Below are 14,967 nucleotides of genomic sequence, written 5' to 3'. Positions count from 1 at the left end.
ACCTGCCTCCACCACATCTTAAACCTGGGTTAGAAGTAAATCAGCCAAGTCCTCTGTCCCATCATCAATACCTTCATCAGAACACCCACCTTGCAACTCCCATTTCCAGCTATAATCCTGGAAAAGGCCATCAACAAATAACTCTCAGAACACCTGGAAAAATGCAACTTTCTGGACACCTCCTAATGCGGCACCGCAACCGTACGCATCGCAGCAACAGACAACATCAGGACCCTCCTAGACTGACTATACTACTGGACCTCTTTACCACCTTCGACACCATCAGCTACTACACCTTCACCGCAAGAAAACACCACATCGGGATCAGAAGCAACACCCTCAAATGGATCCACACCTTCATCACAGGATGCACCCAGAGGATCTGCCTCACTCCTTTTTCCTCAGAACCCAAGGACATCATATGCGGAGTCGCCAGTGCTTCTCCCTTAGCCCCACTTTGTAACACCTACGTGACACCATTGGCATAGATAATGCGCTGCTACATACTCCTCATCATCATCTCATACGCAGACGACACACAGCTTGTCCTCTACCACGCTGAAGGACATGCCCTACCTGGAGACCACACCTGGAGAAAACTTCAGCAAAGCCATGTGCCATGTAGCCGACTGGATGGGAGACAACTGCTTCCAGCTGAACACAAAGAAAACAGAAGTAATCATCTTTTGGAACAACCCCTCCCCCTGGGACGACTCATGGTGACCTGCCGCTCTCAGACAACCCCCAAACCCGACAGAACAAGCACGAAATCTAGGCTTCATCTTAGATAACAAGCTCACCTTCAGAAAACAAGTAAACACCGTTGCATCTTCCTGCTTCCACCAACTCTACACTCTTCGCAAAATATTCAAATGGATCCCTGCCGAATCTAGAAAGGCAGTAACTTAGGCCACCATCACCAGCAGACTGGACTACGGTAATGCCCTATACTTGGGACTCCCCGCACAACTCCTCCGCAGACTCCAGACCACACAACTCTACAGCAAGACTCGTCCTGGAATTACCCAAAATAACTTACATCTCCTCCCACCTCAGGAAACGACACTGGGTGCCTGTACACAACAGACGCAAATTCAAGGTCCTCACCATTGCCTTCAAAGCCTTCCACAACATCAGGCCCAACCTCATGAACCACAGACTCTCCTTCCACCAGTCCGCCAGAGAGCTCCGATCAACCAACCTCGGCCAAATCCAGAGAATCCGACGTACCCAAAGCAAAGGACACGCCTTCCTCTATGTCGCAGCCAAAAAGTGGAACAAACTACCCACCTATCTACAAACCACACCCACCATGCTGAATTTAGGAAGAAGCTCAAGACATGGTCCTTTTTAAGAATGACCTAACCGGCAGCCCAGCGCCTGGATACCCCCGGGGTGATAGGTCACAGTCTATAAATCAATTTGGATTGGATTGGATTGGATTGGCTGAGCTATTTATGGCTCTAGTGGCGATGTTATGATACCGCTTCCAACATCAAGCTGGAGCGAGCACCCACTATCGATGCTGAGGAGCTATGGAAAATGTCCAGATCCAGTCTGGTGCCTGGGGATATTCAACAGGTTACCAATTTGCAGGTAGAAGTATCCATCAGAATAGCATATTAAACTACACAGCTCCATGTATATACTCTATATATTTGAGTCTCTCACTTTAAGAGTTGTAGGTATAAGATGTATGTTACTGAAGTATGTATTGCCTTGCAATTTGTCTAGGTGTCAACCATACCTCTGTAGCAAATTTCTAAGCCAATTGTGACCCGTGCACTGTTGGCTTACCATATAGTGTTTCTTGATGATGTGCTCCTGCTGTACAAAAAACAGAAATAGGTCTTAAGTATCAGGACTATAAGCTGCCTAGAAATCAGTGTTTGAACTTCCGACAGATTTGTACTCCAGACCAGGAAACGTGACAACAGACAAAGTCACATAAGTGATGTGCCGATGGGGTATTGTGTGTGTACGCAACATATGAATGTGGCACCTCTGCAGGATTTACAAGACCCCCGTGGCCTACAACTGCCTCTGTGATGCCTAAGGCATATCAGCCAGGAACAGAGAAAAGTTGACATGTACAGGTATCGCCTTCAGTGGACCAATGGATAGTACAATTATCCCAGATATAGAAAGAGTACTGCAACGAAAAGGACACAGAGGTACCTTCACTGCAAGCATTTTATGTTGAACATAGGCAACTTTACACCTTAGTTTTGTGGAGTCATGAAAACATAGTAGTAAATTTGTTTTACAACCGCAAAATCTACCTAGGAAAGAAAAAGCAGGTGCTGCGGCGATGACTGTTTTCCTGCAGTACTTCTAGGCATCAAAGGTAAAGCACTATTATTGTATGACATCACTGCATTCCTTAAATATTATTTCAACAAGGTAAATCTAAGACATCTGAAAGAAGACTTTATCCAGAGTATTAGGGCTGATTTCAGTACGGGCGTTGGATCACGTTATCTTCTCAGAAAACAATATGCTAGTTGCCTGTATCATTTTATGTCTGTGACAGACTTGAGTGCTTTACCAACTCCTGCCACATGGCAGTTGGAACCAGATAAGTTTAAAGTTTTTCAAAAGACCCCCCTACCATTTCAGAGCTTACAAAGGGAAGGTCTGCAGTCAGATCCCAAGAGACATCCAGGTCTCCTTTAAAAAGGCCCTGTTTAAAGCAGGATATTGTGTGATGAAGTATTGAGACTACAGTAGGTCTTCCAGTGAGTAAGGTCCTGTGCACCTTATTACAGCCTTTAACAGATGAGGAATGATCGCCCCATGGCCTAAAGGCGAGGGCTATAGGTAGGTAAGTGGGCTGAGGAACAGTTCGAGTGCTACACCGTGGAGATGGATGATGAGGGTCTAAAAGTTACTTGCCTGCAGTACTGGATCAGGAAGTGGTAGCTGCTCTTATAGGTTACTACCACCCACTTTGCCCCACAACTGGGGACACCATTTCTACTGTCTCTTAAGTCAGTTAGGGTAAGAAGAATTAGGCCCCCACTATGGAGTGAGCAATGGAGTTGAGCACTGCACACGTGGATGAACCCTTCTGTTTCAAGACTGGCGTCTGCATACAATTTCAATGATTCTTACCTGTATGGACAAGGCTGCCCCCTGATCTGTACTTCAGTGTCAAACAAGAGCCCTGATCTCATTCTGGACCCCTCCATGACTCACCTGTTGGCCTGCAGCTCATGGAAGGTCTCTTCCAGCTCTGCTGAGTGGAGGTGCTGCAGTAAAGTGTGGAAGGTCTCGTTACAGCTCCAGAAGTGGTGCAGGAGCAGCTCCAACAGACACACCAGCCCCTTGTTACTCTGCACCTTGATCACCACGGTCTGAACTTGCACAGAGCTCCATACAAGGCTGGCAAAGCCCTCCGCCTCCTGCCGCACCGCCTGGTCCTCATCCTGCAAGAGCTGGAGACCCAAGCCAATCACTCTGACAAGAAAAGAGAAAGGATCACAGTGGAGAGTGGCAAGTCAAAATACAGAAATTTAGCTGTTGCTTTTAGTCCAGGAATCAGATGCACACTTGCAATGACCTAACCAGATGCTTTTGTGTCCTTTTTCAGAGCTAGCAGCTGCAGAGAGATGGTGTCTACACTAAACTGCCATTTGCACTTTGAAGACTGTATTGGCAGGCATCCCAGCACAATGAAAGCCAAGTAACAGACATTCTGACCTCACGAAAGAGACTGCATCAAAGGTCAAAGTGATGTCTCAAGACCCCATCAACTGCAAAGGCCTTGAGCCTGATGTTAGGCAGGAGCCAGGACCATAAACATGGACAGGGACTGGCACCATGACCCCCCACCACAGGCAGACGTCCCCTGAACAAGGCGAGGGACTGGAATTCGGACAGTAAGCAGGGACGAGGACCCCAGTCTCAGGAAGGGGACCAGAATTTCTACTGCAGGCAGGCACCGGGGACTGTGACTCCAGGCAGGGACCCGGGGCCCACGACTCCAGGCAGGGACCCGGGGCCCGTGACTCCAGGCAGGGACCCGGGGCCCACGACTCCAGGCAGGGACCCGGGGCCCACGACTCCAGGCAGGGACCCGGGGCCCACGACTCCAGGCAGGGACCCGGGGCCCACGACTCCAGGCAGGGACCCGGGGCCCACGACTCCAGGCAGGGACCCGGGGCCCACGACCCCAGGCAGGGACCCGGGGCCCACGACCCCAGGCAGGGACCCGGGGCCCACGACTCCAGACAGGAACCCGGGGCCCACGACTCCAGACAGGAACCCGGGGCCCACGACTCCAGACAGGAACCTGGGGCCCACGACTCCAGACAGGAACCCTGGGCCACAGCTCCTGACAAAGTGAAGAAAATCTCACCTTGGACCAGTGGCATCAACTATGACTCAGATGAAGAGGACAGACTATGACCCCTGCCAAAGACAGAGATCATGGACCCTGCCACAGGCAGAGACCACAACTCCAGTCACGGGCAGAGACCACAACCCCACCAACTGCAGGGACCAGGACCCTAATACTTGCAAAGACTATAACCCTGACCATGACCATGGGCAGAAATAGTGCCCCTCTACTGTGAGTGGCGACCCAACTACTGGCACAGACTGAGACCTGACAATGAGAGAGACTATAGCTCTGACTATCAGCAGATAATAACACAGTCCACACCAAACACAACAACCCCGTGACCCATGGTGCTGTAAACCCAGTTAAAGGCAGAAACGCAGTCCCAAAGTACTGGCCGAGACTGTGACTTCACAGTGTAGACCATGCACCTGCATTATATCACTGCAAGGTGTGACATGAACACTACCTATCAAAGCAGAACCCAAACCCACATTACTTGACAGCAACGTACACTTTTTACACCAAAGCACTAACCAATGCATTATATCACTGCAGAGTGTGATATGCACACTACTTATCAAAGCAGAACCCAAACCCCCCATTACTTCACAGCAAGGCACTCACACTTATTACAGTGCAGCACTAACCACTGTATTAAAATACAGCAATTAACACACACCACTGCATGAGTTCAATATCTACAAACACAGGAGTGTAGCATTTAGGCCTGCATTATATTGCAGTGCAGCACTTACTTTACAGCCAGCGACTGGAGGGGAGCATGTGCTGTGGTCAGCGCTCTCTGAACCACATTCGCACCAGCCAGCCCCAGAGCCTTCGCTGCAGCAAGTCGCAGCACCTCAGAGGACATTGGGTCAGAACATGTAGTAAGTGCCCGGCACCAGCGTTCCAGAAGCGTGGGATCTCGGAGGTTCGACCTGCAACAGGGAAAAGGAAGGAGAGATTAAGTGGCACCCTGATACACCCCCAAAGGCCACACGCACCATCTCCCACAGTCCTTGCAGTTTGAGGAGTCTGTACCCCTGCCAGTGAGATAACCCAGAGATGTGTAAGAAACCTGCCGGCTGTACGATGACCGAAGGATGCCAAGCACTAGGATGAACTTTGGGAGTGTGTGAAACTGAAAGATCATTCTTGGGAGACTTGAGAGGCGACAGATGGGTTTAAAGGAACAGCAGCTAGTACATATGAGCAAAAGCTGAATTTAGTGGACACAGAACATTTCTTGGCAACTGGCAGTCAGACCTGCACCAGCTCTGGTTGGTCTGCAAGACATAATCTTTCTCGACAGGGCCATAGACCACTACTCAGGGGGAATCTGGTGAAGCACAACCCAAAGCCAGACAAAGAAGTTGCTCAAACAAGATAAAAGGCATGTGACAAGAGAGATTTGCACCACAGAGGCAGACCCTTCAGAGGCTCTGGGAGCAGAAGTTGGAAGCTGAACAGGCTTGCCACAAAGACTCCTAGAGGGGGAAATGTTTTCCTGAAGATCCTGAATCTGACATAAGGAGGCCAAGCCCCAAGGCTGATACAATCAACTGGGAGAAAGGCTTGGGAATGGATAAACACCAACGATAGCGCATATACTGGTACTCGTCTCCCACAGGTTGACATGCCCAGGGGCCAAAGCTTGCCACGAAAACCATGTGCTGGCTTTGGAAGTACAGTTAAAACTTTCATATGGCCAAACCAGTCTGTGGAAGGGTAAACTCCAACCTGCCATCTCGCAAGTTCCTATGCAAGAATAGTCAAAGTAACTTCTTAATGGGGGCAATACCCCACGGAGGCTGGTGCAGCGTGCGGCTGGACCCTTTTTTTACAGTCTTAGTGGCAAGCCATGTGTGATGTAAAGAAGTCAGACTGGTTCTGGTGCTTTGGACCATGGGCTTCTTTAGTACGACATCCCAGCCCATTAGGCTTCCGAGAGGTCTTGTGGCGAGACTAGGTCAAAACACAGGATTCTGGAAGAGGTGACTCGATACCTTGAACCTCTCAGTCTCAACATAATGGTAGGTTTCTGTCCCCCTCTCTACAAGTCTGCCTTTCTCCGCAGTTGTCCACGCATTATTGCTACAGTCCTCTCCTGTGTAGCTTCTTCTGAATGCTACTTATTTCAATAACAATCTTACTTCAGCTTAGAAGGCTTTGACTAGGATTTTCTTCAATTTCTATATTTAAACTAATGTTGTCATTATTCTTACGGATAAACCAAGTTGCTGAGGTACTGCTTTTTCTTTTCCATATTGTGACTAACAATTTAACCTATTTAAACATGCCAACTTGCCCACTTCCTATTAACAAAGGAAACTTTAGAGTCGTTGGTCCTCTCTTTGGCCATTATTATGAGTAAGCCAGATTTTGGTGCAGACATGTCAGGGTTCTCAAATTAAAATTACAGCCAGTATCGCTGCATCAAAGTTCAGCCATTATGAGTTGACCCCTCCAACCCCGAATCAGGAATAACTGCTCAGACCCAGAGATTAACAGCAGTTTTTCAGCATTTTGCCAAAAAAAATGTCATTTTCTGTCTTCTCTCTGCAGGCGGAAAGTGTCAGAGGGAGTTATGGTGGGGCAAAGGGGGTGAGATGCCCAGTGCATGCTTCTGTCTGTAGAGGGCAAGCATCGTCTACTCTCCCCCGGGCTGCTTCAGAAGGCGGCCCGAGGCCAGCCAATGCTGCTGCAACATTCCCCTCAGACCCCGTATAACTGGCCCCAGAGTTTTTGGGTCCGAAGTTTTTAAACCCGAAAATTCAGTCCCTGGACACACTTGTAATGGCAGCTTGGGTTATTTCACCCAGAGTTCTGTGAACCTTTGAGTAGGGTTAATCAAGCCTAGTTAAGAAAACAACTGCCCACTCACAGCTTCATGGATGATGTGGGGAAGGGGTGGTAGGGACGTGGTAGCCCGCAAACAAAGCCTTTGGGGCGCAGGTAGGTTTCAGTAGCCATGGTCCTCACTGCACATAACATGCCCTGGAAACGGTTTGTACCAATGCAAGTATGGATACTTTACTGTGTCACAAAATAAATCACGTGATTGGTGTTTCTGAAGATGGAAATAAAATTACTGGAATTATAAGTGCAAACCCTCTAAGTCATTTTACTTTACATGTACAGTAGAAGCCACAAGTCCACATGGATTTCTTCTGCTCCAATACTTTCACACCAAAAGGAGAATAACTATGTGAAGAATGGAAAACTGGTGCAAAGTCCTGATTTGGTTTTGTAGTATATGCATGATCACAGACCATCTGCCTAAATGCTGAGAGCTATCCAGGGACCTCAGAGAGAAAGAGTAATGAAAGAAGAAGAAACAAAAGAAAAAAAGAGAAAGCAGGAGAGGCTAGAGAAGGAGAGAAACATGAAAGAGCGGAAGAGGGCAAGAGTGAAATGAAGAACATGAAAGTGAGCGGAAGAGTGAGAGATCAAGAGACCGAATCAACAAGAGTTAGTGCAGGTGAGATGGAAGAAAACAGCCAGATAATATAGGGTGTATCTATAAATGGTGGTATTCCCCATACCTACCCCGGAAGAAGCAGCAGGCTGGCTACGCACAGCTCCTGACCCAAGAGATCCGGCCCAGCTGCCCCCGCTTCCACCATGGACAGAAGGAGGTTAGCACACTCAAGGGCTTCCTGGTGGGATTCAAGGCTGTTGCCCCTCTCCCGGAGACATGGTTGCTGATGCAGGTATACGTAGGCCTGGAGAAAGCGCTTCAAGAATTCTGAGTCTCTTTCTTGGTGCAAAACATGCACTAGATCTGTCTGTGCCAAAGATGAAGGAAAAAAAGGAGGCTGAGTTGGGGACTGGCAGGAAGGCAGTAGTGTTCACATGTGCATCATCGACACTCATCATTGTCAACCTTAGCCAGATTTGTTTATTTGGAGTTGATTTCACTTCTTGTTTTCATTCAAGGACTGAGACAGTCAAACACCTAAAAACACCTGCATCAGGAGCACTCTACGTTTTATTCTGAAAGCTTCCTCTATCGGGTAGCGGGGGAAAGCAGATGTATGTAAAAAAAATAAAAATGACAAAAAACACAAAACTAAAAAACATTAAAAAAATTGTTGTACAGTAAGTAGTAAAACATGTATCTGAATAAACAAATGTAAATAAAACTATTCACAAGTGTTTCTCTGTATGTCTGACCTTGTCGGTTTATCATGAACATAAAAGTAGACATTCCTTAAATCAAGAAAACTCCTTGTCATACCACGGTGCCCTTTACCTCTTTCCTCTACATCCCCTCCACTCCAACATCTCTTCCCCTGTACTTAAGTAAATGACTCACTGAAGAAGCCCGTTCATTGGGAACTCGCCCTTCATTTTATCAGAGGCTCAAAGTACTGAATTAAAGGAGTGGGCAAAGGAGGAATAGATGAGCAACTGATGGGGTTTAAAATGCCACCCCAGAGCTGTCCAATCCTCTAACTTAATTTGCTGATTACAGCCAGCGCGTCTCTGACCCTCTTTCCTCTCAATATGCTATACCTCCAGCTTTTAAAAGTGCAATCTGCAAATTTTGTTTTTGGGCTGGCTTGACAGTGCAGTTGTATCCAGACCTTATATGATCAACAGAAAACGAGTTTCAGAATTAGTGCCGATAGAGGGGCTTTGACACCGCACACATCTATTACCTCGAGTAAAGCATTGATTAGGCAGAAGCGGAGTGCTTCCACTGAAACATAGTTCTTGTACTGCCTTTGGGACAGCTTATGAACAATTAAACTGTCCTATGCTGGTTATGCCAATGATAATGGCTTCAGGTCTAATCTGCTTATTATGAAAAGTTACAATAAAGGGACTGGGCCTGACTTATGAGAAGCATCTGTTAAAATCAATTCACCTTTAAGGGCAGAATATTATTGCCTGCATAATGGTATTTTTCACATGGAATCTCACAGATTCAGGTAGCAGGCAACGGGTGTGGTGTTACTTACCCACTCTGAACTGTGGAGATAGATTTACACTGCAGTAATCCTTGTTAGGCCCTCCTTTTAGAGAGAATATTTTGTTTTGCCAACTGCAATACTGTGTATAATTGTAACGTTGTAACTGTATACTGTGTATATTTGTAATGTTATAATTGTATATCTGATGGTTACCTCGTGGGAAAGCTTACACTCAACACAGTAGGCCTGAGTTGGGTATGGTAACATGCCAACGATAATGGCTACAGGCTTGGGTGGTACACTCTGAAAAGTTTTGCTAGTTGTCATAGGTCTGAACTGTTTATTATGAAATGTTATTACTAAAACAGTAGGACTGACTACTTATTGTCAAAGCCCTTTCACCGTCTACTATTATTACACTATGCAACAGGCTGTAGATAGGTATTTTGTTACATGAAATCTCACAGAATACCGTAGTAGGCAAGAGTTTTGGTGTTGGTCACTCCCATGGTCAAACCTTGGAGGCAGACAATTTCACTGTCATAATATTTGTTGGCCCCTTTTAGGTGCAGTTGTAGACTGTTTTGACAAATGTAATTTTGTACATATTTGTAATTTTACAAGGGTGCCGGATGGTTGCAAATTCATGCATAGTTCAGTAGGCATGTGTGGGTTACGGTGAGAAGACAATGGTAAAGGCTATGGATCATATTTGTTCACTGGAAAAAGTTAGTTAGAATTTCATAGGTTTGACTTGTTAGTATGAAAAGTTATTAAAGTTAACTAAATAGGCACAACGACGGAGTGCGGTTTTTTCTTTCTAAACAGAAATAATTTCTTTTCATAAAACACGGTCGTCCTGCCGGAAACCAGCACATATATATATATGTATATATAAAAAATAAAAGCACCAATGGTTACAAGGACGTTATAATTATGTTGATTGATATATGTAAAATGTCACTTACCCAGTGTACATCTGTTTGTGGCATGTAGTGCTGCAGAGTCACATGCTATGCATATCTCTTCCAACATCTAGTGTTGGGCTCAGAATGTTACAAGTTGTTTTTCTTTGAAGAAGTCTTTTTGGAGTCACGGGATCGAGTGACTCCTCCTCTCAATTACAGTGCGCAAGGGCATCGACTCCATTGTTAAATTGTTTTCCCGCAAAGGGTGAAGGAAGGAGTGATAGACTATAAGAATATAAGGAGATGCCCATGCAAATGTAAATGTATCTACATATGTACAAATTATAAACTTAAACGACTACAAGCATCCGGGGAGGAGGGAGGGTGCATGTGAATCTGCAGCATTACATGCCACGAACAGATGTACACTGGGTAAGTAACATTTTCCGTTCAATGGCCTGTGTAGCTGCAGATACACATGATATGCATAGACTACAAAGCAGTTAATCCTCCCAAAAATAAGCGGTGGCTAGCCTGTAGGAGTTGAAGTTGTTTGAAATAATGTCCGTAAGACAGCTTGCCAAAATTGGCCTGTTGCTTTGAAAATACATCTACACAATAATGTTTTGTAAATGTATGGGGAGACCATGTGTCAGCTTTACACATATCAGCCATTGGTATGTTTCCTAAGAATGCCATAGACGCACCTTTCTTTCATGAAGAATGTGCCCTAGGGGTGATCAAAAGTTGTCTTTTTGCCTTAATGTAACAGGTTTGTAAACATCTAACAATCCATCTTGCTAAATCTTGTCTAGAGATAGGATTGCCTTTATGTGGTTGCTGAAAAGCAACGAAAAGTTGTTTTGTTTTCCTAAAATCTCTAGTTCTATCTATATAGTACATTAGAGCTCTTTTGAGGTCCAGAGTATGAAGGGCTCCTTCTGCAACTGTCAGACTGTGGGAAGACGACTGGCAATTCCACTGTTTGGTTGATGTGAAAAGGAGATACTACTTTGGGAGAAATGTAGGATTTGTTCTAAGTACAACTTTATGTCTGTGTACTTGGAAAAAAGGTTCCTCAAGAGTGAATGCTTGTATTTCACTAACTCTTCGTAATGAGGTAATAGCTACAAGGATGGCAACCTTCCAGGTCAAAAATTGAATTTCACAAGAGTGCATGGGTTCAAACAGTGGGCCCATGAGTTTGGTAAGTACACTATTTAGATTCCAAGAAGGAACAGGTGGTGTTCTAGGTGGAATAATACATTTTAATCCTTCCATGAAGGCTTTAATAACAGGAACTCTGAACAGAGAAGTGTGTTGAATAGTTTGTAAATATGCAGATATTGCAGTAAGGTGAATTTAAATGGATGAGAAAGCTAAATTTGTTTTTTGCAAATGAAGTAGGTAACATACAATATCCTGTACTGATGCTGTAAGTGGATCAGTGTTTTTAGAGTGACAGCAGTAGACAAATCTTTTCCATTTGTTAGCATAACATTGTCTAGTCGTAGGTTTACATGCTTGCTTGAGTACTTCCATACATTCTGATGGAAGGTTTAGGTATCCAAATTATATGACTTCAGGAGCCAAATCGCTAAATTGAGGGCACTGGGGTTTGGATGCCTGATTTGACCTTTGTTTTGTGTTAACAAATCTGGTCTGTTTGGGAGTTTGGAATGGGGTAATACAGACAGGTCTAGTAGTGTTGTGTACCAATGTTGATGTGCCCATGTTGGGGCTCTAAGTATCGTGGTGAGAGATGTCTGGCGTAGTTTGCTGACTAGAAATGGAAGGAGTGGGAGAGGGGGGAAAAGCATAAGCAAATATCCCTGACCAAGTCATCCATAGAGCGTTACCCTTGGATAGGGGATGCGGGTGTCTGGATGCGAAATTTTGGCATTTTGCGTTTTCGCTTGTTGCGAATACGTCTATCTCGGGTGTTCCCCACTTTTGAAAGTACTTTTGAAGTACTTGGAAGTGAATCTCCCATTCATGTGTTTGATGGTGATTTCTGCTTAAGCAATCTGCCAGCTGATTGTGTATTCCTGGAATGTATTCTGCTAACAGTGATTGTGAATTGCCCATTTCCATATTGTTTGGGCTAGCAGGGACAGTTGAGATGAATGTGCCCCGCCTTGTTTTCTGAGGTAATACATGGTTGTCATGTTGTCTGTTTTTATCAGAACAATCTTGTGTTTGAGAAGGGGTTGAAATGCTTTTAGGGCAAGAAACAGCCAATAATTCTAAATGGTTTATGTGAAATTTCTTCTGATTGGAATCCTATTCCCTTTGAATAGTATGTTTTTTGGGATGGGCTCCCCAACCTATCATTGATGCGTCTGCTATTATTGTCTGAGGTACAGGGTCTTGAAATGACCGCCCCTTCATTAGATTGCCGAGATTCCACCATTGAAGGGACATGTGCGTTTGGCGGTCTATCAACACTAGATCTTGCAACTGACCTTGTGCCTGAGACCATTGTTGCGAGAGGCATTGTTGTAAAGGCCTCCTGTTGAGTCTTGCGCGTGGTACTATCGCTATGCAAGATGCCATCATTCCTAGAATTTCCATGATAAATCTTACAGTGTACTGTTGATTTGGCTGTATGTGTGGTATGAGATTTTGGAAAGCTTGTACCCTTTGTGTATATGGATATGCTGGGGCTTTTTGAGTATTGAGAATAGCACCTAGGTAAGGTTGTACTTGTGCTGGTTGAAGGTGAGATTTCTGGTAATTTAGAGTGAACCCTAGTGTATGTAGGGTTTCTATTACATACTGAGTGTGTTGTTGACATTGTGTAAAATTGCTTGATTTTATTAGCCAATCGTCTAGATATGGAAAGACGTGAATGTGTTGCCTTCTTAAGTAGGCTGCTACTACTGCTAGACATTTTGTGAACACTCTTAGAGCTGTTGTTATGCCGAATGGCAGAACTTTGAACTGGTAATGTTTTCCTGCTATGACAAACCTGAGGTATTTTCTGTCAGCTGGATGGATGGGTAAATGGAAGTACGCATCTTTGAGGTCTAAAGCAGTCAGTAATCTTATTGTTGTAGTAGTGGAATGACATCCTGCAGAGTTACCATGTGAAAATGTTCTGACAGGATTTATAGATTGAGTGGCCTGAGATTTAGGACAGGCATTAGAGAGCCATCTTTTTTGGGAATGAGGAAGTACAGTGAGTATACTCCTGTTCCTTGCTGAGAGTGTGGGACTAATTCTATTGCTTCTTTTAGTAGTAGAGATTGTACCTTCTGTTGCAACAGAACGTTGTGTTCTGGAGACGGTTTGTGGTAACTTGGTTGAATGTTTGGAGGGATGGAGATTAATTCTAGGCAATAGCCATTGCGGATAATTGATAACACCCAGTTGTCTGTGGTGATATTTTGCCAATGAGAGTGGAATTGTTGGAGTCTTCCCCCCCGAGATGTGTGGGGTAGAGGGGTGGGAAAGAAGTCACTGTTTGGACAGTGTAGTGGCTTGTTTTGAGGCGTGGAACTTTCCTCTGCTTCTAAAATACTGTCCTCTATAGGATCCTCTAAACCCCCCTCTCTGATATTGTTGCTGCTGCTGTCCCTGCTTTGTTTGGGAGGTAGAAGCTTCAGAGGATTGTGGTTTAAATCCCCCCCCTAAACTGTGGCCTTCGAAAGGAGCCTCTATATGGTATGGTGTATTATGCTCCCATAGCTTTGGCAGTATGAGTCTTTCCTCAGCTTCTCTATGGTATCGACTTCAGGTCCAAATAAGTGTTTATCATCAAAAGGCATGTGAAGTACTGCCTGTTGGATTTCTGGTTTAAAACCAGAAGAGCGTAACCATGCATGTCTTCTTATTGTAATGGCAGTATTTATACTTCTTGCTGCTGTATCAGCAGCATCTAGGGCAGACCTTATCTGGTTGTTACTTATGGCCTTGCCCTCTTCTACTGTCTGTTATGCTCTCTTTTGATGCTCTTTTGGGAGGGGCTGTATGAGTTCTTGCATCTCATCCCAGTGGGCTCTATCATATCTGGCAAGAAGTGCTTGCGAATTCGCAATTTGCCATTGGTTGGCGGCTTGTGTGGCCACTCTTTTGCCAGCGGCATCAAACTTTCTGCTCTCTTTATCAGGTGGAGGAGCATTCCCTGAAGACTGGCTATTAGCCGTTTTTCTAACCGCACTCACCACCACTGAATCTGGAGGAACTTGGTGTGTGATGTAGTCCGGGGCTGTAGGAGCAGGTTTGTATTTTTTGTCAATTCTTGGAGTGATTATTCTCGCTTTGACTGGCTCACTAAAAATTTGGTCTGCATGTTTGACTATTCCAGGCAACATGGGAATGCACTGGTCTCTAGAGTGAGTAGAAGACAGTGTTGAACAAGAAATCTTCCTCTTGGGGCTCAATATACATAAGTACCCCATGATAAGCAGCTGCCCTGGAAACAACCTGCGTGTATGCAGAAGTGTCCTCTGGTGGAGAAGGCTTTGAGTGGTACAAGTCAGGATCATTATCTGGAATAGGATCCAGGTCATAGAGATCCCAGGGATCCACTGTATCTCCATGAGAATATTGTAAGTGCATTGGAGAAGGCAACAGTGGTGGGCTATTGTGTGGAGGTGAAAAAGAAACCCGTGGAGAATGAGAAGGAGAAGTAGGGACAGGTACTGGATTCTCTTTTTGTTTTGGGGTTTTTGCTGGTGGCTGAGCAGAGTCTAATTCCTCTTGAAAAGCTAGCTTTCTTTTAGTTTTTAAAGGAAGTTTTGTAATAATTCTGCCAGTCTCCTTGTGTATATGGATTCTGGATTGTCTCATC

The 14,967-nt window shown here is 45.1% G+C and overlaps 1 protein-coding gene across 2 annotated transcripts in view; it reads right to left on the bottom strand.

The window, feature by feature from the left end:
* LOC138266435 (tRNA (32-2'-O)-methyltransferase regulator THADA-like) overlaps positions 1-14,967 on the bottom strand; it is a 166,040-nt gene that overhangs the window by 24,675 nt on the left and 126,398 nt on the right. For both annotated transcript variants that reach the window (XM_069215199.1, XM_069215200.1), the window contains exons 27-29: positions 7,895-8,133; positions 5,101-5,283; positions 3,199-3,459 (exon numbers count right to left, since the gene is read on the bottom strand). In XM_069215199.1, the coding sequence (XP_069071300.1) occupies positions 3,199-3,459; positions 5,101-5,283; positions 7,895-8,133 (683 nt within the window). The remainder of the gene's footprint in view (positions 1-3,198; positions 3,460-5,100; positions 5,284-7,894; positions 8,134-14,967) is intronic.

This window comes from Pleurodeles waltl, chromosome 11 (assembly GCF_031143425.1).
Source record: "Pleurodeles waltl isolate 20211129_DDA chromosome 11, aPleWal1.hap1.20221129, whole genome shotgun sequence".
In the NCBI taxonomy this organism is placed as follows: domain Eukaryota; kingdom Metazoa; phylum Chordata; class Amphibia; order Caudata; family Salamandridae; genus Pleurodeles; species Pleurodeles waltl.
The sequence above is the reverse complement of the archived record's forward strand: the minus strand, read 5'-3'. Positions and strand labels throughout refer to the sequence as shown.